Here is a 24,422-nt window from a genome sequence, read left to right on the forward strand (position 1 = left end):
GGAGGGAGGGAGAGGGAGTTATTTAGAGAAAGAGGGAGGGAGGGAGAGGGAGTTATTTAGAGAAAGAGGGAGGGAGGGAGAGAGAGGGAGTGATTTAGAGAAAGAGGGAGGGAGGGAGAGGGAGTTATTTAGAGAAAGAGGGAGGGAGGATGCTACCGCTTCTGCCAGCGGAAAATGGCTGCTGCAACTCAAGTCCATCCTGATACACAGAAACGCCGTAAAGGTGGAGAGAGAGAGAGAGAAGGATTAGAAAATGAGAGCAGAGAGTGAGATAGAACGAGAGAGTGACAGAGTGAGGGTGTGAGTGTCCGCGTGTGTGTGTTCTGGCTAAGGGGGGGGTGGGGGGGTGGTGGGGGGGGGAATCTAAAGGACAGGGATACCGGGGCAGGGAGCTCGAAGCAGCGGCAACACCGAGACATGGAGGGCGAGTAAGTCCGTATCTTTTTTTTTATTCATAACAATATTACATGAAATCAATTTAGCTTGGTCATTACATGAATCTGTGATAAGCACCGATGTTACACAAGAAGGGAACCTCAGGATAGACAAAAGGTACAGTCTATTGATATAGTTGAGGATAAACATCATTACGTAGCCTTGTATCAGCAGTATACACCCTATTCCCGATATATTCAGGCAAATAGGTGATAAATATGGATATATGATTAGGGTCACATGGGGGGGGCTACAATATTAAACGATGTAAAGACCTAATCAAAGATAACACGGCTTCTAATCGAATGATTAAAAACCCACTGTGAGAAACGCCAGGTAATAGTCACGCAGTGGCGAGGACTTCTATTTAACCGTTAAATAAATCAAGTCAATGTGTAAAATGTATTGGAAGAAATGGACAAAATATGGCGAGTTTTGGCCAAGCTCTCATTCACAGACACAGGATCCAGTAAGCCTAGGGAGGGATGTTGGCGATGGGATTTTTTTTTTATCAACGCGTCTCGGGTTTCATTATGATTTTTAAAGCCCAACTTTATGAATGAAATGTGATTTTTCTCTCGTCCTCTTCCTCAACCCCTCCTCTCCTTCTCTTTTCTCGTCGCCCCCTCCCCCCATCTATCGCACCCACTCATCTCTCCCTTTTTTTTCTCCTCCAAACGATTGCATTTTTTTTTTCTTCTCTCTATCTCTTCGAGATATTGCACATCGGTTTAAATCACTGTGGTTTAAAAAAAAATTGTATTTCATTCATAAAATAAGGAATATGAGGATGTGTTAGCGAGCGAGTGCGTATAGCAGCGTAGTGTGTGATGAGCAGGCAGTCGGGGGGAGAGAGGACAACGCAATGTTTTTCTTTTACCATTATCGCAACAATAATGGAACGATGTGATGCCCGTGTCTTTAAGCAGTCCTGTCGATCCACGGTGATGGCATTTAAAACCGTCATTCATGGTGCATCTGGCCGAGGAGAGGAGAAGGACAGGGCCTCGCTCGGATGGCGAATGGGCGCGTTCATTGATACATCTGGGAAACAATTCTTCTTGCTCCCACCTCCCATTCGGTCATTCTCGCCTTGCCTCTATATGCCTTTCATTCCGTGCCATTTCCCCCCGTGACACTACATTACTCAGGAATAAGAGTCGTGGTCGTTCTAAAACAAACCCAGATATGGTTTATTGTTTATTTGTATTTTTTAGCTGTATAATAATATAATATTCACTCTCAACTTGTTCTGTGTTCATTGGTGCAGTCATCACATCCTAGGCGAGATTAGATTTACCTTGTTCACGTGACCGTCCATTATAAAAACCTGTCTACTTCCGTCCCTTCCTACGGTTGATATCCACGGTGGGGCTCGTCGTCCTGTAGTGGGGCTCTGCTATGCTTCTATAGGAGTAGGTCCTACTGAGGTTAGGAAATAGACAAACATCACGACTAACAAAATAAATACATGTAAAATGGAGTGGTGCTTTTTTTTGTTGTTGAAAAATTAATCTTCACCTTTTGAAACGTGAGAAGGATGTTGATAAAACAGTTAGGTTTCCGGAGTGGCATCACGAAACACACCCTGGTTTGAATCCAGGCTGTATCACAACCGGCCGTGATTGGGAGTTCCATAGGGCGGTGTACAATTGGACCAGCGTCGTCCGGGTTTGGCCGGAGTAGACCGTCACTGTAAATAAGAATTTGTTCTGAACTGACTTGCCTAGTTAAATAAAGGTTAAATATATATATATTTTTAAGTGACGCTTGATATCGTAGCCAGTGTCAACAGACCATAGCATGATTATGTTGTAATTTGTAACATGATTGTATGTTCTCTCTCTTTCTCTCTGCCTGTCTCTCTCTCTGCCTGTCTATAATCTCTCTGTCTGTCGCTCTCTCTCTCTTCCTTATAATCTCTCTGCCTGTCTATAATATCTCTGTATGTCACTCTCACTGCCTGTCTATAATCTTTCTCTGTCGCTCTCTCTTCTTTATAATCTCTGTCGGTCTATAATCTCTATGCCTGTCGCTTTCTCTCTCTCTCTGTCTATAATATCTCTCTCTGTTTATAATCTCTCTCCCTGTCTATAATCTCTCTGTCTATAATCTCTGTCTCTCTCTCTCTCTGCTTGTCTCTCTCGCTCTCTCTGTCGCTCTCCCTCTCTCTGTCTGTCTATATCTCTCTCCGTCTATATCTCTATATCTCTCTGCCTTACTGTCTCTCTGTCTATATCTCTATATCTTTCTGCCTTACTATCTCTCTGCCTTACTATCTCTCTGTCTATATCTCTATATCTCTCTGCCTTACTGTCTCTCTGTCTATATCTCTATATCTTTCTGCCTTACTATCTCTCTGCCTTACTATCTCTCTGTCTATATCTCTATATCTCTCTGCCTTACTGTCTCTCTGTCTATATCTCTATATCTTTCTGCCTTACTATCTCTCTGCCTTACTATCTCTCTGTCTATATCTCTATATCTTTCTGCCTTACTATCTCTCTGCCTTACTATCTATATATCTTTCTGCCTACCTATTTCTCTGCCTTACTATCTCTGTCTATATCTCTATATCTTTCTGCCTTACTATCTCTCTGCCTTACTATCTTTCTGCCTTACTATCTCTCTGCATATGAATGCTTATTAATTAAATAGGTGTGAACTTGTAAGAACTTTCCTACTCTGTTCATTTCATGTATAACCAGTTGCCTCTGCAACATGGTAAAGACAGCAATCAAATTGTATTACATAGGGTGGTTGTGTTTCCAATTGTTTCTCTCCTTTTCAACCGTGTGTGTGTGTGTGTGTGTATGAATTAATTTGTGCATAAATGTGTGTGTTCTGTACAGTGTGTGTGTGTGTATCATTGTGTTTATGTATGGTATTTGAATGTGTGTGTTCTGTACAGTGTGTGTGTGTGTATCATTGTGTTTATGTATGGTATTTAAATGTGTGTGTTCTGTACTGTGTGTGTGTGTGTGTGTTTATGTATGTAATCTCCTGTCGTCTCTCCTCAGTGTGCGTGTCAGAGCCGTGGTGATGACACGGGACGACTCCAGCGGCGGCTGGGTACCCCTGGGGGGCGGCGGCCTCAGTCACGTGGTAATATGTAAAGGGAGGAGCCATGAAGGCAGGGGGCGGAGAGAATACATTGTACGCGGAGAACGGCTACGCGACCGAGCGGTGAGTCTTGTGTGTGTGTGTGTGTCACGCCTGTCTCCAGTGCTGTACCACCTGAGGACTAGTCCATTGGTTATCGTTGTATGAGGCAAACTAAATCAAACACAGTGAAATTATTTTTTTGGACTAATGTAATTCATGTGCTAACCCTAACGATATGGTACAGCGTTTGTGGGAGCTCTTGTTTTTGGAGGACGGTGGATTGCTGGTGTAGTGATCGCGCTTCAACACCTGTGTGTGTGTGTGTGTGTGTGTGTGTGTGTGGTGTGTGTGTGGTGTGTGTGTGTGTGTGTGTGTGTGTGTGTGTGTGTGTGTGTGTGTGTGTGTGTGTGTATATATAGCCGGTGCTGGAGTGTGCTGTGCAGAAGGGGCTGGTCTACAACAAAGTGAACCCTATCTTTCATCACTGGCGAGTGGAGGAACGTAAGTTTGGGCTGACGTTCCAGAGTCCTGCTGATGCCATCTCCTTCGAGCGCGGCCTCCAGGCGGTCATCGATAAGCTGGACCGCGGCTCTGAATCTCCTTCCTCCTCCACGCCTGAAGAGGGCGACACTGAGGACGATGGTCAAGCAGTGAGTGGCTTCATCCTTTTATACACACGGATCTAGGATCAGATTAGATCTAGAATCAGATTAGATATAGGATCAGATTAGATCCAGAATCAGATTAGCTCTAGGATCAGATTAGATCTAGGATCAGATTAGATCCAGGATCAGATTAGATCTAGGATCAGATTAGATCTAGGATTAGATTAGATATAGAATCAGATTAGATCCAGGATCAGATTAGATATAGGATCAGATTAGATCCAGGATCAGATCCAGAATCAGATTAGATCTAGGATCAGATTAGATCTAGGATCAGATTAGATCTAGGATCAGATTAGATCTAGGATCAGATTAGATCCAGAATCAGATTAGATCTAGGATCAGATTAGATCTAGGATCAGATTAGATCCAGAATCAGATTAGATCCAGAATCAGATTAGATCCAGAATCAAATTAGATCCAGAATCAGATTAGATCTAGGATCAGATTAGATCTAGGATCAGATTAGATCTAGGATCAGATTAGATCCAGAATCAGATTAGATCCAGGATCAGATTAGATCTAGAATCAGATTAGATATAGGATCAGATTAGATCTAGGATCAGATTAGATCCAGAATCAGATTAGATATAGGATCAGATTAGATATAGGATCAGATTAGATCCAGGATCAGATTAGATCCAGGATCAGATTAGATCTAGGATCTGTTTAGTGGAGTTTAGTTTCCTTTATTCAATGTTGTTCTGAGGGCAGAACAAATGTGATTGGTTCAATTAATAATCAGTGGGCGGGGGCATACAGAGATTGTGTTGTTCACTCTCTGTCGGTCCTGGATCAAGACGGTCATGTGATTGTGTCGGTCCTGGATCAAGACGGTCATGTGATTGTGTCGGTCCTGGATCAAGACGGTCATGTGATCGTGTCGGTCCTGGATCAAGACGGTCATGTGATCGTGTCGGTCCTGGATCAAGACGGTCATGTGATTGTGTCGGTCCTGGATCAAGACGGTCATGTGATGGTGTCGGTCCTGGATCAAGACGGTCATGTGATTGTGTCGGTCCTGGATCAAGACGGTCATGTGATTGTGTCGGTCCTGGATCAAGACGGTCATGTGATCATGTCGGTCCTGGATCAAGACGGTCATGTGATCGTGTCGGTCCTGGATCATGTTGTGTACTGAGAATAGAATGTACACGGATGTGTAGTCTGTCTCCGACTGTGGTACATGTATACAAATATAATCTATTTTCTAAATATCTAGATTATATTTCTAGGAGTTGTAGTGTGTGTCAGTCTACATGATCTCTGATGACCTGTAGTGTGTCAGTCTACAATGTGATGTCCTCTGACCTGTAGTGTGTCAGTCTAGTGTGAAGACCTCTGACCTGTAGTTTTGATGATGTCAGTCCCATACAGGAAGTGAGTCATCAAAATTCTGAGCGGTAGATCTCAGTTTGCTTTTTGACTGCGAAAGTGATCTTGACTCAGAAAAGGTTGGTGACCATTGATTGGCTGAAATGTTTGAAGTTTATTTTTCCATAGATAGTCACACCTAAAATCAACTATATGTACTGAGCTTGTAAAATGCTTTAAGCACGCTCTGTTTGATTAAATAATTAAGACACGCAAATGACTCAAGAGGGAGACAGAGATCAAGATAGCAGGAATAATCCTGTTCCCGACCATCCTCCTCCTCTTGCTGCTGGTGGCCTTTTCAGATTCGGTCATTCTGCTGAAGTTGCCGGTAATAGGCTACACCCGCGGTCGGCAACCTTTTCCAATTCAGAGTGCCAATTTATCCGACCGTTTCTACCGATTTGCATGCCAGTTATGATATTCATATGCACATTTCATTTCGAATAGTCTTTCTATCTCAAAAAAAATCATTATTATGTTGTTAATCTACATTCTATCAAAATCAAAACGATACAAATATTAAAGTAACTTCTAAACTAAAAATAGCCTTCATAAAGCCAACAAATAAAAACATTGCAGCCTGCAGGTAGAAAATATCTTGATTTTAAAAAATACATATCCTAGAAATTACATGGACCGACACTTGAGCTAGCAAACTTGCAACATTGTATAAAATATTCTGGTCCGTCAGTGTTTCCTGTGCTGGTGAGCTCGGGACAGACACAGATGTAGGCTATTTGTGCAAAAGGGATAAGAAGTAATCAGGTATTTTAAGGCCTTTTCACTGGATCAGAGCATTACATTTTTACCTTTTCACGCCGAGTGGTTATCGAAAGGGAGAGAGATGGAAATATTTTTCAAATACATTGAGGAACTATATTGTCATTCTCAATTGATTTAATTATTATTATTTTTTAAATAACTTTGTTTGCAGTTTTGAGGTGAAGAACAAAATACTTTGAAGCTCCACAGCTCATTAGTGGGTTAAGACAATCAGAAATACTATCAGACATCCCCAAACGGGCACAGGCCTACTTTCTATATGAGTAATCAGTTGCGCCTCCTTATTCAACATTGACAGGAGCGCTCCAAACAGAAGACAAGGAATACATTTACAAAACTCGTAAATGGAATGAAATAAACCATAACTTGTTTCTCACAAGTGTAGCATAGGTTGTGAGGTCTACAAACAACGTGTCCACTCTGACAATAAGAACTGTAACGACTGTAATAATAATATTGAATGCATTAACAGAAATGATCAAGCATTAGAGATTATGGGAATTAACGGCAGATGTAGGTTACTACTCATTCGGAAAGTATTCAGACCCCTTTTTCCACATTTTGTTACGTTACGGCCTTATTCTAAAATGGATTAAGTTGTTTTTTCCCCCCTCATCAATCTACACACAATATCCCATAATGACATCACAATATCCCATAATGACATCACAACACCCTATAATGACATCCCAATACCCCATAATGACATCACAATACCCCATAATGACATCACAATACCCCATGTTGACAACGCAAAAACAGGTTTTTAGAAATGTTTGCAAATGTATTAACTAAAAAAAACAAATTATCACATTTACATAAGTATTCAGACCCTTTAATCAGTACTTTGTTGAAGCACCTTTGGCAGTGATTACAGCATTAAGTCTTCTTGGGTATGACGCTACAAGCTTGGCACACCTGTATTTGGGGAGTTTCTTCCATTCTTCTCTGCAGATCCTCTCAAGCTCTGTCAGGTTGGATTGGGAGTGTCGCTGCACAGCTATTTTCAGGTCTCTCCAGAGATGTTAGATCGGGTTCAAGTCCGGGCTCTGGCTGGGCCACTCAAGGACATTCAGAGACTTGTCCCGAAGCCACTTCTGCATTCTCTTGGCTGTGTGCTTAGGGTTGTTGTCCTGTTGGAAGGTGAACCTTCGCCCCAGTCTGAGGTCCTGAGAGCTCTGGAGCAGGTTTTCATCAAGGATCTCTCTGTACTTTGCCCCGTTTATCTTTCCCCTCGATCCTGACTAGTCTCCCAGTCCCTGCCGCTGAAAATCATCCCCACAATATGATGCTGCCGCCACCATGCTTCACCGTAGGGATGGTGCCAGGTCTCCCAGACGTGATGCTTGGCATTCAGGCCAAAGAGTTCAATCTTGGTTTCATCAGACCAGAGAATCTTGTTTCTCATGGTCTGAGAGTCCTTTAGGTGCCTTTTGGCAAACTCCAAGCGGGCTGTCATTTACCTTTTACTGAGGAGTGGCTTCTGTCTGGCCACTCTACCATGAAGGCCTGATTGGTGGAGTGATGCAGATATGGTTGCCTTTCTGGAAGGTTCTCCCATCTCCTCAGAGTAACTCTGGAGCTCTGTCAGAGTGACCATCGGGTTCTTAATCACCTCCCTGACCAAGGCTCTTCTCCCCCGATTGCTCAGTTTAGCCGGGCGGCCACCTCTAGAAAGTGTCTAGGTGGTTCCAAACTTCTTCCATTTCAGAATGATGGAGGCCACTGTGTTCTTGGGGACCTTCAATGCTGCATGTTTTGGTACCGTTCCCCAGATCTGTGCCTCGACACAATCCTGTCTCGGAGCTCTACGGACAATTCCTTTGACCTCATGGCTTGGTTTTTGCGCTGACATGCACTGTCAACTGTGGGACCTTATATAGACAAGTGTGTGCCTTTCCAAATCATGTCCAAATCAATTGAATTTACCACAGGTGGACTCCAATCAATTTTTAGAAACATCTCAAGGATGATCAATGGAAACAGGATGCACCTGAGCTCAATTTTAAGTCTCATAGCAAAGGGTCTGAATATTTATATAAATAAGGTTGTTTTTTGTTGTTGTTTTTTCATAAACTTGCACAAAATCCTAAACCTGTTTTCGCTTTGTCATTATTGGGTATTGTGTGAAGATTGATGGAAAACACTTATTTAATCAATTGTAGAATAAGGCTGTAAAGTGACAAAATGTGGAAAAAGTCAAGAAGTCTGAATACTTTCAGAATGCCCTGGACGTAATGGGGAATTGATAGACAAAGGGCAAACAATTCACACAATGAAGTTATGATGCAATGTAGGAAAGGCGGGAGAGCATCTTCGCCACACTCCCCTTAGTTTTGGACCACAGCATACCCACAGCATACCCACAGCATACCCACAGCATACCCAGAGGATACCCACAGCGTATCCACAGCATACCCAGAGCATACCCACAGCATACCCACAGCATACCCACAGCATACCTACAGCATACCCAGAGCTTATCCACAGCATACCCACAGCATACCCAGAGCATACCCACAGCATACCCAGAGCATACCCACAGCATACCCACAGCATACCCACAGCATACCCAGAGCATACCCACAGCATACCCACAGCATACCTAGAGAAAACCCAGAGAAAATACACAGCATACCCAGAGCATACCCAGAGAAAACCCACAGCATACCCAGAGCATACCCAGAGAAAACCCACAGCATACCCAGAGCATACCCACAGCTTATCCACAGCGTATACACGGCGTACCCACAGCATACCCACAGCATACCCAGAGCATACCCACAGCATACCCACAGCATACCCAGAGCATACCCACAGCATACCCACAGCATACCCAGAGCATACCCAGAGAAAACCCAGAGCATACCCAGAGCATACCCAGAGAAAACCCACAGCATACCCAGAGCATACCCACAGCTTATCCACAGCGTATCCACGGCGTACCCACAGCATACCCACAGCTTATCCACAGCGTATCCACGGCGTACCCACAGCATACCCACAGCATACCCACAGCTTATCCACAGCATATCCACGGCGTACCCACAGCATACCCACAGCATACCCACAGCATACCTACAGCATACCCAGAGCTTATCCACAGCATACCCAGAGAAAACCCAGAGCATACCCACAGCGTATCCACGGCATACCCACTGCGTATCCACGGCATACCCACAGCATACCCACGGTCTCCTTAATGGATTAGTCCACTGAGACAGGCGGAAATCAGACGGGTGCCGTGAAAAAAACTAAATGTATTTGCGTATGCTCGACTAAAAAAAATCTAGGGTCGACCAACAGCCTATCGACCAAACAATCGACCAGTCGACTAAAGGGGCAGCAAACTACCTTCAATTCAAAATGAAAAGGAACCAACATTAATAACCTGGATCTACACTGAACAGAAATATAAAACGCAACATGCAACAATTTCTATGATTTTACTAAGTTACAGTTCATATAAGGAAATCAAACAATTGAAAGGAATTCATTAGGCCGTAATCTATGGATTTCACATGACTGGGCAGGGGTACAGCCTTGGGTGGGCATAGGCCAGGCCCAGCCAGTTTTCCCCACAGAAATACTCCTCAGTTTCATCAGCTGTCTGGTTGGCTGGTCTCAGACGATCCCGCAGGTGAAGAAGCCGAATGTGGAGGTCCTGGGCTGGAATGGTTACACGTGGTCTGCGGTTGTGAGGCCGGTCGGACGTAATGTCAAATTCTCTAAAATGACGTTGGAGGCGGCTCATGGTAGAGAAATGAACATTCAATTCTCTGCCAACTGCCCTGGTGGACATTCCCTCAACGTGAGACATCTGTGTCATTGCACATTTTAGAGTGGCCTTTTATTGTCCCCAGCACAAGGTGCACCTGTGTAATGATCACATTTTATTTGTCACATACATGTGTTTAGCAGATGTTATTGCGGGTGTAGTGAAATGCTTGTGCTTCTAGTTCTGACAGTGCAGCAATGTCTAACAAGTACCTAATACACACAAATATACTGCTCAAAAAAATAAAGGGAACACTAAAATAACACATCCTAGATCTGAATGAATGAAATAATCTTATTAAATACTTTTATCTTTACATAGTTGAATGTGCTGACAACAAAATCACACAAAAATAATCAATGGAAATCCAATTTATCAACCCATGGAGGTCTGGATTTGGAGTCACACTCAAAATTAAAGTGGAAAACCACACATGTCCTTAAAACAAGTCAAAATGAGGCTCAGTAGTGTGTGTGGCCTCCACATGCCTGTACGACCTCCCTATAACGCCTGGGTATGCTCCTGATGAGGTGGCGGATGGTCTCCTGAGGGATCTCCTCCCAGACCTGGACTAAAGCATCCGCCAACTCCTGGACAGTCGGTGGTGGCAACGTGGCGTTGGTGGATGGAGCGAGACAAGGATGTCCCAGATGTGCTCAATTGGATTCAGGTCTGGGAACCGGCGGGCCAGTCCATAGCATCAATGCCTTCCTCTTGCAGGAACTGCTGACACACTCCAGCCACATGAGGTCTAGCATTGTCTTGCATTAGGAGGAACCCAGGGCCAACCGCACCAGCATATGGTCTCACAGGGGGTCTGAGGATCTCATCTCGGTACCTAATGGCAGTCAGGCTACCTCTGGCGAGCACATGGAGGGCTGTGTGGCCCCCCAAAGAAATGCCACCCCACACCATGACTGACCCACCGCGAAACCGGTCATGCTGGAGGATGTTGCAGGCAGCAGAACGTTCTCCACGGCGTCTCCAGACTCTGTCACGTCTGTCACATGTGCTCAGTGTGAACTTGCTTTCATCTGTGAAGAGCACAGGGCGCCAGTGGCGAATTTGCCAATCTTGGTGTTCTCTGGCAAATGCCAAACGTCCTGCACGGTGTTGGGCTGTAAGCACAACCCCCACCTGTGGACGTCGGGCCCTCATACCACCCTCATGGAGTCTGTTTCTGACCGTTTGAGCAGACACATGCACATTTGTGGCCTGCTGGAGGTCATTTTGCAGGGCTCTGGCTGTGCTCCTCCTGCTCCTCCTTGCACAAAGGCGGAGGTAGCGGTCCTGCTGCTGGGTTGTTGCCCTCCTACGGCCTCCTCCACGTCTCCTGATGTACTGGCCTGTCTCCTGGTAGCGCCTCCATGCTCTGGACACTACGCTGACAGACACAGCAAACCTTCTTGCCACAGCTCGCATTGATGTGCCATCCTGGATGAGCTGCACTACCTGAGCCACTTGTGTGGGTTGTAGACTCCGTCTCATGCTACCACTAGAGTGAAAGCACCGCCAGCATTCAAAAGTGACCAAAACATCAGCCAGGAAGCGTAGGAACTGAGAAGTGGTCTGTGGTCACCACCTGCCGAACCACTCCTTTATTGGGGGTGTCTTGCTAATTGCCTATAATTTCCACCTGTTGTCTATTCCATTTGCACAACAGCATGTGAAATTTATTGTCAATCAGTGTTGCTTCCTAAGTGGACAGTTTGATTTCACAGAAGTGTGATTGACTTGGAGTTACATTGTGTTGTTTAAGTGTTCCCTTTATTTTTTTGAGCAGTGTATAAATGAATGGAACTAAGAATATATAAATATATGGATGAGCAATGTCAGAGCGACATAGACTAAGATACAGTAGTATAGAATACAGTACCGTAAATTCCGGACTATAAGCCGCAACTTTTTTCCCAGGCTTTGAACCTCGCGGCTTAAACAATGACGCGGCTAATATATGGATTTTTCCCGCTTTAAATTTTTTTTTCTCCAAAAAAACACATTCTGTGACGTGCTCAGTTTTTTGGCGGCATGAAGCTTTCATTAGACCAATGAAATTGCTGAACGGGTTAAGGTCAAACAACTTTTTTGTTTACTGTTTAGATTAAATCGAGCGTTCTCAAACTTCCCATCATTCTGATTACGGTAGTCATTTTGTCACCCTCATCATGGCAAAGACACGGAGAAATGCATATGATGCAGCTTTCAAGTTGAAGGCGATTGATCTGGCTGTTGGAAAAGGAAATAGAGCTGCTGCACGGGAGCTTGGTCTTAATGAGTCGATGATAAGACGTTGGAAACAGCAGCGTGAGGAATTGACTCAGTGCAAAAAGACAACTAAAGCTTACTGCTAATTTTTTCTTTTTTGTTACAAGCCGTGTTTCGTTAAAGCCTATTTATTTTTGTTACAAGCCGTGTTTCGTTAAAGCCTATTTATTTTTGTTACAAGCCGTGTTTTGTTAAAGCCTGTGTAAAGTTCATTTGTTTCAATGTACCGGTAGGCACCTGCGGCTTATAGACATGTGCGGCTTATTTATGTTCAAAATAATATTTGTTTTTTATTCAATGGGTGCGGCTTATATTCAGGTGCGCTTAATAGTCCGGAAATTACGGTATATACATATGAGATGTGTAATGAAAGATATGTAAACATTAAAGTGACATTATTTAAAGTGACTAGTGTTCCATTTATTAAAATGGCCAATGATTTAGAGTCTGTATGTAGGCAGCAGCCTCTCTGTGTTAGTGATGGCTGTTTAACAGTCTGATGGCCTTGAGATAGAAGCTATTTTTCAGTCTCTCGGTCCCAGCTTTGATGCACCTGTACTGTCCTCTCCTTCTGGATGATAGCGGGGTGAACAGGTAGTGGCTCGGGTGGTTGTTGTCCTTGATGATCTTTTTGGCCTTCCTGTGACATCGGGTGGTGCAGGTGTCCTGGAGGGCAGGTAGTTTGTTGCGCCCTCTTCACCACGCTGTCTGTGTGGGTGGACCATTTCAGTTTGTCCATGTTGTGTACGCCAAGGAACTTAAAACTTTCCACCTTCTCCACTACTGTCCCGTCGATGTGGATAGGGGGCTGCTCCCTCTGCTGTTTCCTGAAGTCCACGATCATCTCCTTTGTTTTGTTGACGTTGAGTGAGAGGTTATTTTCCTGACACCACACTCCGAGGGCCCTCACCTCCTCCCTGTAGGCCGTCTCGTCGTTGTTGGTAATCAAGCCCACAACTGTAGTGTCGTCTGCAAACTTGATGATTGAGTTGGAGGCGTACATGGCCACGCAGTCATGGGGGAACAGGGAGTACAGGAGAGGGCTGAGCATGCACCCTTGTGGGGCCCCAGTGTTGAGGATCAGCAAAGTGGAGATGTTGTTTCCTACCTTCACCACCTGGGGGCGGCCCGTCAGAAAGTCCAGGACCCAATTGCACAGGGAGGGGTTGAGACCCAGGGCCTCCAGCTTGATGATGAGTTTGGAGGGCGCTATGGTGTTGAATGCTGAGCTGTAATCGATGAACAGCATTCTTACATAGGTATTCCTCTTGTCCAGATGGGATAGGGCAGTGTGCAGTGTGATGGCGAATGCATCGTCTGTGGATCTATTTTAATTTATTTATTTCACCTTTATTTAACCAGGTAGGTTAGTTGAGAACAAGTTCTCATTTGCAATTGCGACCTAGCCAAGATAAAGCAAAGCAGTTCGACACAAACCACACACTGTATACATATATATATATATATACAGTGTGTGCAAATGAGGTAAGATTAGGGAGGTAAGGCAATAAAATAGGTCATAGTGGCGAAATAATTACGATATAGCAATTAAACACTGGAATGGTAGATGTGCAGAAGATGAATGTGCAAGTAGAGATACAGGGGTGCAAAGGAGCAAAATAAATAAATAAATATAGTATGGGGATGAGGTAGTTGGGCGGGCTATTTACAGATGGGCTGTGTACAGGTGCAGTGATCTGTAAGCTGCTCTGACAGTTGGTGCTTAAAGTTAGTGAGGGAGATATGAGTCTCCAGCTTCAGAGATTTTTGCAGTTCGTTCCAGTCATTGGCAGCAGAGAACTGGAAGGAAAGGCGACCAAAGGAGGAATTGGCTTTGGGGATGACCAGTGAGATATACCTGCTGGAGCACGTGCTACAGGTGAGTGCTGCTATGGTGACCAGTGAGCTGAGATAAGGCGGGGCTTTACCTAGCAGAGACTTATCGATGACCTGGAGCCAGTGGGTTTGGCGACGAGTATGAAGCGAGGGCCAGCCAACGAGAGCATAACAGGTTGCAGTGGTGGGTAGTATATGGGGCTTTGGTGACAAAACGGATGGCACTGTGGTAGACTATTGGGGCGGTAAGCAAATTGAAGTGGGTCTAGGGTGACAGGTAAGGTGGAGGTGATATGATCCTTAACGAGCGTCTCAAAGCACTTCATGATGACAGAAGTGACGGGGCGGTAGTGCTGTTGAATCAGATTATTGATACGCCACACCTGTCAGGTGGATGGATTATCTTGACGAAGGAGAAATGCTCACTAACAGGGATGTAAACACATTTCTGCACAAATCTGAGAGAAATAAGCTTTTTGTGCGTATGGAACATTTCTGGGATCTTTTATTTCAGCTCATGAAACATGGGACCAACACTTTACAATGTTGTGTTTATATTATTGTTCATATATACATTTACTCAATACAATTATATCCAAACGTTTGTATAGTGTCCCATGTTCCTAGATATTTTATTTTTTATTTCTTCAACACCCGTTTGGCGAAGTAGGCTGTGATTCGATGGGAAATTAACAGGCACCGCATCGATTATATGCAACGCAGGACACGTTAGATAAACTAGTAATATCATCAACCATGTGTAGTTAACTAGTGATTATGTTAAGATTGATAGTTTTTTATAAGTCTAATGCTAGCTAGCAACTTACCTTGGCTTCTTGCTGCCCTCGCGTAACAGGTAGTCAGCCTGCCATGCAGGCTCCTCGTGGAGTGCAATGTAAGGCAGGTGGTTAGAGCGTTGGACTAGTAACCGGAAGGTTGCAAAAACGAATCCCCCCTGAACAAGGCAGTTAACCCCCGTTCCTAGGCCGTCATTGAAAATAAGAATGTGTTTTTAATCTGATTTTCCTAGTTAAATAAAGGTGTAAACAAAACAAAAAAATATATAAAAAAAAAAAATTGGCAAATCGATGGCCAAAAATACCGATTACCGATTGTTATGAAAACTTGAAATCGTCCCCAATTAATCGGCCATTCCGATTAATCGGTCGACCTCTAGTCTACAGTGTGTCAGTCTACAGTCTGTCAGTTCACAATCTGTCAGTCTACAGTCTCAGTCTACAGCGTCAGTCCACAGTGTGTCAGTCCACAGCGTCAGTCCACAGTCTGTCAGTCCACAGTCTGTCAGTCCACAGTGTGTCAGTCCACAGTGTGTCAGTCTGCAGTCTGTCAGTCTACAGTCGTGGCCAAAAGTTTTGAAAATGACACAAATGTTAATTTTCACAAAGTTTGCTGCTTCAGTGTGTTTTAGATATTTTTGTCAGATGTTACTATGGAATACTGAAGTATAATTACAAGCATTTCATAAGTGTCAAAGGCTTTTATTGACAATTACATGAAGTTGATGCAAAGAGTCAAAATTTGCAATGTTGACCCTTGTTTTTCAAGACCTCTGCAATCCGCCCTGGCATGCTGTCAGTTAACTTCTGGGCCACATCCTGACTGATGGCAGCCCGTTCTTGCGTAATCAATGCTTGGAGTTTGTCAGAATTTGTGGGTTTTTGTTTGTCCACCCGCCTCTTGAGGATTGACCACAAGTTCTCAATGGGATTAAGGTCTGGGGAGTTTCCTGGCCATGGACCCAAAATATTTTTGTTTTGTTCCCCGAGCCACTTGGTTATCACTTTTGCCTTATGGCAAGGTGCTCCATCATGCTGAGAAAAGGCATTGTTCGTCACCAAACTCTTCCTGGATGGTTGGGAGAAGTTGCTCTCGGAGGATGTGTTGGTACCATTCTTTATTCATGGCTGTGTTCTTAGGCAAAATTGTGAGTGAGCCCACTCCCTTGGCTGAGAAGCAACCCCACACATGAATGGTATCGGGATGCTTTACTGTTGGCATGACACAGGACTGATGGTAGCGCTCACCTTGTCTTCTCCGGACAAGCTTTTTTCCGGATGCCCCAAACAATCGGAAAGGGTATTCATCAGAGAAAATGACTTTACCCCAGTCCTCAGCAGTCCAATCCCTGTACCTTTTGCAGAATATCAGTCTGTCCCTGATGTTTTTCCTGGAGAGAAGTGGCTTCTTTGCTGCCCTTCTTGACACCAGGCCATCCTCCAAAAGTCTTCACCTCACTGTGCGTGCAGATGCACTCACACCTGCCAGCTGCCATTCCTGAGCAAGCTCTGTACTGGTGGTGCTCCGATCCCGCAGCTGAATCAACTTTAGGAGACGGTCCTGGTGCTTGTTGGACTTTCTTGGGCGCCCTGAAGCCTTCTTCACAACAATTGAACCGCTCTCCTTGAAGTTCTTGATGATCCGATAAATGGTTGATTTAGGTGCAGTCTTACTGGCAGCAATATCCTTGCCTGTGAAACCCTTTTTGTGCAAAGCAATGATGACGGCACGTGTTTCCTTGCAGGTAACCATGGATGACAGAGGAAGAACAATGATTCCAAGCACCACACCTCCTTTTGAAGCTTCCAGTCTGTTATTCGAACTCAATCAGCATGACAGAGTGATCTCCAGCCTTGTCCTCGTCAACACTCACACCTGTGTTAACGAGAGAATCACTGACATGATGTCAGCTGGTCCTTTTGTGGCAGGGCTGAAATGCAGTGGAAATGTTTTTTGGGGATTCAGTTCATTTGCATGGCAAAGAGGGACTTTGCAATTAATTGCAATTCATCTGATCACTCTTCATAACATTCTGGAGTATATGAAAATTGCCATCATACAAACTGAGGCAGCAGACTGTGAAAATTAATATTTGTGTCATTCTCAAAACTTTTGGCCACGACTGTACAGTCTGTCTGTCTACAGTCTGTCAGTCCACAGTGTGTCAGTCTACAGTCTGTCAGTCTACAGTCTGTCAGTCTACAGTCTGTCATTCTACAGTCAGTCTGTCAGTCTACAGTGTGATGACCTCTGCTTATTCACAAACCCTTTACCAGCAGTTTTAATAAAATTAAGAGTTGAGATAAATATTAAAAATGAACTAAAGTAAAAAATAAAAGCAACAGTAAAATAACAATAATGAGGCTATATACAGGGGTACAGGTTAGTAATGAGGCTATATACAGGGGTACAGGTTAGTAATGAGACTATATACAGGGGTACACGTTAGTAATGAGACTATATACAGGGGTACAGGTTAGTAATGAGGCTATATACAGGGGTACAGGTTAGTAATGAGACTATATACAGGGGGTACAGGTTAGTAATGAGGCTATATACAGGGGTACAGGTTAGTAATGAGACTATATACAGGGGGTACAGGTTAGTAATGAGACTATATACAGGGGTACAGGTTAGTAATGAGGCTATATACAGGGGGTACAGGTTAGTAATGAGGCTATATACAGGGGGTACAGGTTAGTAATGAGGCTATATACAGGGGTACAGGTTAGTAATGAGAATATATACAGGGGTACAGGTTAGTAATGAGGCTATATACAGGGGTACAGGTTAGTAATGAGGCTATATACAGGGGTACAGGTTAGTAATGAGAATATATACAGGGGTACAGGTTAGTAATGAGGCTATATACAGGGGTACAGGTTAGTAATGAGGCTATATACAGGGGTACAGGTTAGTAATGAGGCTATATACAGGGGTACAGGTTAGTAATGAGACTATATACAGGGGTACAGGTTAGTAATGAGGCTATATACAGGGGTACAGGTTAGTAATGAGGCTATATACAGGGGGTACAGGTTAGTAAGGAGGCTATATACAGGGGTACAGGTTAGTAATGAGGCTATATACAGGGGGTACAGATTAGTAATGAGAATATATACAGGAGTACAGGTTAGTAATGAGGCTATATACAGGGGTACAGCTTAGTAATGAGGCTACATACAGGGGGTACAGGTTAGTAAGGAGGCTATATACAGGGGTTCAGGTTAGTAATGAGGCTATATACAGGGGGTACAGATTAGTAATGAGAATATATACAGGGGTACAGGTTAGTAATGAGGCTATATACAGGGGGTACAGGTTAGTAATGAGGCTATATACAGGGGTACAGGTTAGTAATGAGGCTATATACAGAGGGTACAGAGTCAATGTCTGGGGGTACAGGTTAGTCCAGGTAATTTGTACATCTAGGTGGGGGTTAAGTGACAACATAGATAAAACATTTTAAAAAAACAGCAAGTAGAAGCAGCAGCGTATAAAAAGGAGGTGGTCAATGTAAATATTCTGGGTAGCCATTTGATTAATAGTTCAGGAGTCTTATGGCTTGGGGGTAGAAGCTGTTCAGGAGCCTTTTGGACCTAGACTTGGCGCTCCGGTACCGCTTGCCGTGTGGTAGCAGAGAGAACAGTCTATGACTTGGGTGGCTGGAATCTTCGTACATTTTTAGGGCCTTCCTCTGACACCGCCTGGTATAGAGGTCCTGGATGGCAGGAAGCTTGACCCCAGTAATGTACTGTGCCGTACGCACTAGCCTCTGTAGTGCCTTGCAGTCGGAGCCCGAGCAGTTGCCATACCAGGCGGTGATGCAACGTCAGGATGCTCTCGATGGTGCAGCTGTGGTGGATCTGAGGGCCCATGCTGACTCTTTTCAGTCTCCTGAGGGGGAAAAGGTGTTGTCGTGCCCTCTTCACGACTGTCTTGGTGTGTTTGGACCATGATAGTTTGTTGTTGATGTGGACACCAATGAACTTGAAGCTCTCAACCTGCTCCACAACAGCCCACTGATGACCTCTGACCTGTAGTGTGTCGGTCTGCATGACCTCTGACCTATAGTTTGATGATGTCAGTCCCATACAGGAAGTGAGTCATCTTCCAACAGCCGGAAGGAGATGCTTCCCAAGCCCGTCACCATAGTAACCAGCGAGTCCTCCTCCACCTGCTTCGTACGCTCCACCTCCGAGGAGTTTAGCTTCGGAGCGTCCCACACGCTCACCACCACCACACCTGCCCAGGTAAAGACTAGAACACACCTCACCACTACTACTACTACTACTACTACTACTACTACTACTGCCCAGGTAAAGACTAGAACACACCTCAACAACACCACACCTGCCCAGGTAAAGACTAGAACACACCTCACCACTACTACTACTGCTGCCCAGGTAAAGACTAGAACACACCTCACTACTACTACTACTACTACTGCCCAGGTAAAGACTAGAACACACCTCACTACTACTACTACTACTACTGCCCAGGTAAAGACTAGAACACACCTCACCACTACTACTACTACTACTACTGCTGCCCAGGTAAAGACTAGAACACACCTCACCACTACTACTACTACTACTGCCCAGGTAAAGACTAGAACACACCTCACCACTACTACTACTACTACTACTACTACTACTACTACTACTACTACTACTACTGCCCAGGTAAAGACTAGAACACACCTCACCACTACTACTACTGCCCAGGTAAAGACTAGAACACACCTCACTACTACTACTACTACTACTGCCCAGGTAAAGACTAGAACACACCTCACCACTACTACTGCTACTACTACTACTACTACTACTACTACTACTACTACTACTGCCCAGGTAAAGACTAGAACACACCTCACTACTACTACTACTACTACTGCCCAGGTAAAGACTAGAACACACCTCACTACTACTACTGCTACTACTGCCCAGGTAAAGACTAGAACACACCTCACTACTACTACTGCTACTACTACTACTACTACTACTACTACTACTACTACTACTACTACTGCTACTACTACTACTACTACTGCTGCCCAGGTAAAGACTAGAACACACCTCACCACTACTACTGCCCAGGTAAAGACTAGAACACACCTCACTACTACTACTACTGCCCAGGTAAAGACTAGAACACACCTCACTACTACTACTACTACTACTACTACTACTACTACTACTACTACTACTGCCCAGGTAAAGACTAGAACACACCTCACTACTACTACTACTACTACTGCCCAGGTAAAGACTAGAACACACCTCACTACTACTACTACTACTACTGCCCAGGTAAAGACTAGAACACACCTCACTACTACTACTACTACTACTACTACTACTACTACTACTACTACTACTACTACTACTACTGCCCAGGTAAAGACTAGAACACACCTCACTACTGCTACTACTACTACTGCCCAGGTAAAGACTAGAACACACCTCACCACTACTACTACTACTACTACTACTACTACTACTACTACTACTACTACTGCCCAGGTAAAGACTAGAACACACCTCACTACTACTACTACTACTACTGCCCAGGTAAAGACTAGAACACACCTCACCACTACTACTACTACTACTACTACTACTACTACTACTACTGCCCAGGTAAAGACTAGAACACACCTCACTACTACTACTACTGCTGCCCAGGTAAAGACTAGATCACACCTCACCACTACTGCTGCCCAGGTAAAGACTAGAACACACCTCACTACTACTGCTGCCCAGGTAAAGACTAGATCACACCTCACCACTGCTGATGCTGCGATGGATCCACATTGCTGTAATTGTTAAGTCTCCTATTCTCGTCATCTTCCTCTCTTCAGATCCACACCAGGCCTATGCAGCACCAACTCTCCCAAGTCACCGCTGTGTTAAACCCTCCGTCCCCTCCTCCACCTCCCCCTGCTCCCCCCACTCCTCCAAAGGGCCCCCCAACCTCGTCCCCTCTCTCCCCCACCATCTCTCTACTAGAGGAGGGAGATCTGCGCAGCCTGGACCCCTGTAAGGACCTATGGGGTTCTCGGGGGTACGAGGATTACCGGCGCGCCGGTGCGCAGAGGACCATGGTGGGTGGTCTAACTGGAGGGGTGGTGGTGGGTAGTGGGGGCAGCGTACAGGACAAGTCCACAGAGCTGTGTGTGGTGCGTTTTGAGAAGGAGGTGGCGGGTGTTGGCACGGCGGGCTGCGAGGTGACGGTCACTCTGGACAATAAAGGTTCCCAGCGTCTCTCCTCCTCTTCCTCGCCCACCTGCGTGGCCTCCATGCCCAATGCTGTATCTGGAGGCTCGTCGGGGGCCGGATCGCCCCAAGAGACCGGGAAGGGAAGTCCCTCCCCTTGCTGCATCCACACCTCTCTGGCCACTCCCCGCTCACGGACTCGCAAGCGAGGAGGAGGAGGAGGCGGAGGAGGAGGAGGAGTGGCAGCAGCGGGAAGTGGGGATGGTAACGACGGTGATCCGGCCATCTCCCCAGACGAGGACAGTCCGTGTCCGGCGGGGTCGTCGTGTTCGTCGCGCTGTGTCTACTGCCGCTCCGTGTTCAGCCAATCAGAGAACGGGCGGGGCCGTTGCCGGGACGCCCCCGACCCCGCCCTACACTGCCTGCGCCAGTGGACCTGTGTGTGGTGCGCAGAGAGTCTGCTTTACCACTGTATGTCAGACTCAGAGGGAGAGTTCTGGGAACCGTGTTCCTGCGAGGACTCTCTAGGGGAGGGTCATCCCCACCCCCTGTGCTGCGCCCGCTGGCTGGCCCTCCTGGCTCTGTCCCTGTTCGTGCCCTGCATGTGCTGCTATCTGCCCCTGAGAGCTTGCCTGCGTTGCGGAGAGAGGTGCGGCTGTTGTGGGGGGAAGCACAAGGCCGTCCGGTGAGGCCAGGCTTGGGGAGGTTAGACCCAGGGGGGGTTGGGCAGTGGGGAGGGAGAGGGGGGCTAGACCCAGGGGGGGTGGAGGGGGGCTAGACCCAGGGGGGAGGGAGGGGGGCTAGACCCAGGGGGGAGGGAGGGGGGCTAGGCCCAGGGGGGGTGGAGGGGGGCTAGACCCCGAGGGGTTGGAGGGGGGCTAGACCCCGGGGGGTTGGAGGGGGGCTAGACCCCAGGGGGTTGGAGGGGGGCTAGACCCCGGGGGGTTGGAGGGGGGCTAGACCCAGGGGGGAGGGAGGGGGGCTAGACCCCGGGGGGTTGTAGGGGGGTGGAGGGAGGCTAGACCCAGGGGGTTTTGAGGGGGGTGGAGGGGGCTAGACCCCGGGGGGAGGGGGTTTGAGGGGGGGGTGGAGGGGGGCTAGACCCCGGGGGGTTGGAGGGGGGCTAGACCCAGGGGGGTTGGAGGGGGGCTAGACCCAGGGGGGGTGGAGGGGGACTAGACCCGGGGGGGTGGAGGGAGGGTGTTGGGAAGGGGGGCTAGACCCCGGGGGGGTTGGATGTTTGTTGGGACTTTGGGGTGAAGAAACAGACTGTATGGAATGGAGGAGATAGACAGGGAGGGAGCACGGGGGACGATGAAATGCGCTCTCTCTCTCTGAGGGGGTAGACTCAGATCTCTTAACCTAGACCCCCCACAGCCCCCCAACAGCCTTCTACTCTCTCTTTGATGGGGGTAGACTCAGATCTCTTAACCTAGACCCCCCCACGGCCTCCCCAACAGCCTTCTACTCTCTCATTTCAAACTGGACCCTTCTTTCCCTCACTGGTTCATGTCTGCTGTGGAGGGGGGACGTCTATCAGTGTAACACCAGTACCTACAGCCCTGCCCTGCACACGGAACACAGGACATGGAACACGGAATGGCCCCAGGTTTAATGAAAATCACCAGGAGCCTTCTTCATAGAGGACTTACTGTCGTCACTGAGGACTGGCTGCTGATTGTTCTGTCTGGGAGTCAGAGGTTAGAAACTGGACGAGGAGAGAAGAGACTGATGATGTGTGTGCACTGTTTCAACTGTCACTTTTTTTGTTTTTTAATTTAGGGAGAAAACACGCAAAAACAAAAGGACGTATATATATATATATATGATTAGGATTTTGATTGGTATATTTTATTAAACATGTCGACAGGACCCTATCAGTAACAGACACTGGAATGTTGTTTTGAAATGACCCTCTGGAACTACCAGATGACCACACCCACAGCCCCTTACCTCAGCTCCAATGGAGAGGGAGGGAGGGAGAGGGGGAGAGGGAGAGAGAGACAGAGGGGGGGAGAGAGGGAGAGAGGGAGGGGGAGAGAGAGACAGAGAGAGGGCGAGAGAGAGAGAGAGAGGGCGAGAGAGAGAGAGAGAGAGAGAGACGGGGAGAGAGACGGGGAGAGAGGGAGAGAGAGACGGGGAGAGAGGGAGAGGGAGAGAGAGAGAGAGGGAGGGGGAGGGAGAGAGAGAGAGAGGAGAGGGGGAGAGAGGTGGGAGAGGGAGAGAGAGAGAGGGAGAGAGAGAGAGCGAGAGATCTCTCAGTCACAGAGGATGAGAGTGAGGTGAGATAGTGTGCTGTATTACAGCACTAGTGTTGTCTTGGGGGGTGAGTTCAATATTTAAGTACGAGCACAGTGTGTGGTTAGGGTTCTAGAGAATTGTGGGTAAAAGGTGTAGACAGGGCAGGGAGCAGTATATGAGGATGTGTATAGCAGACTGCTGCGTGGAAGAAGAGGTTAAACAGTGCAACAGAAAGTTTTCAGACCCCTTGACTTTATCAACATTTTGTTACATTACAGCCTTGTTCTAAAATGGATTATCCCATAATGACATCACAATACCCCATAATGACATCACAATACCCCATAATGACATCACAATACCCCATAATGACATCACAATACCCCATAATGACGTCACAATACCCCATAATGACATCACAATACCCCATAATGACATCACAATACCCCATAATGACATCACAATACCCCATAATGACGTCACAATACCCCATAATGACATCACAATACCCCATAATGACATCACAATACCCCATAATGACATCACAATACCCCATAATGACATCACAATACCCCATAATGACAAAGCAAAAACAGATTTTCTTTCTAATTTATTAAAACCAAACTTAAATATGACATTTACATAAGTATTCAGACCCTTTACTCAGTACTTTGTTGAAGCACCTTTGGCAGTGATTACAGCCTTGAGTCTTCTTGGGTATGATGCTACAAGCTTGGCACACCTGTATTTGGGGAGTTTCTCCCATTCTTCTCTGCAGATCCTCTCAAGCTCTGTCAGGTTGGATGGGGAGCGTCGCTGCACAGCTATTTTCAGGTCTCTCCAGAGATATTCGATCGGGTTCAAGTCCAGGCTCTGGCTGGACATTCAGAGACTTGTCCCGAAGCCACTCCTGCGTTG

At 46.1% G+C, this 24,422-nt stretch overlaps 1 protein-coding gene across 1 annotated transcript; it reads left to right on the forward strand.

Annotated features, from left to right (window-relative positions):
* The first annotated feature begins 380 nt into the window (after positions 1–380).
* Positions 381–21,958, forward strand: spred3 (sprouty related EVH1 domain containing 3). Its single transcript, XM_029773933.1, has 5 exons — positions 381–428; positions 3,456–3,621; positions 3,960–4,190; positions 19,131–19,295; positions 20,909–21,958. The coding sequence occupies exons 1-5, from the start codon at positions 418–420 to the stop codon at positions 21,950–21,952; spliced, it is 1,617 nt and encodes a 538-aa protein (XP_029629793.1). The 5' UTR covers positions 381–417; the 3' UTR covers positions 21,953–21,958.
* The last annotated feature ends 2,464 nt before the right edge of the window (positions 21,959–24,422 follow it).

The sequence above is a fragment of the Salmo trutta genome, chromosome 13 (genome assembly GCF_901001165.1).
Source record: "Salmo trutta chromosome 13, fSalTru1.1, whole genome shotgun sequence".
NCBI classification, from domain to species: Eukaryota; Metazoa; Chordata; class Actinopteri; order Salmoniformes; family Salmonidae; genus Salmo; species Salmo trutta.

Excerpts from the sequence above, each read along its gene's own strand:
- spred3 (XM_029773933.1), top strand. Across the intron at positions 4,191-19,130 it reads CTGAGGACGATGGTCAAGCA|TCCCATACAGGAAGTGAGTC; the intron begins GTGAGTGGCTTC and ends TGATGATGTCAG. Across the intron at positions 19,296-20,908 it reads CCACCACCACACCTGCCCAG|ATCCACACCAGGCCTATGCA; the intron begins GTAAAGACTAGA and ends TCCTCTCTTCAG.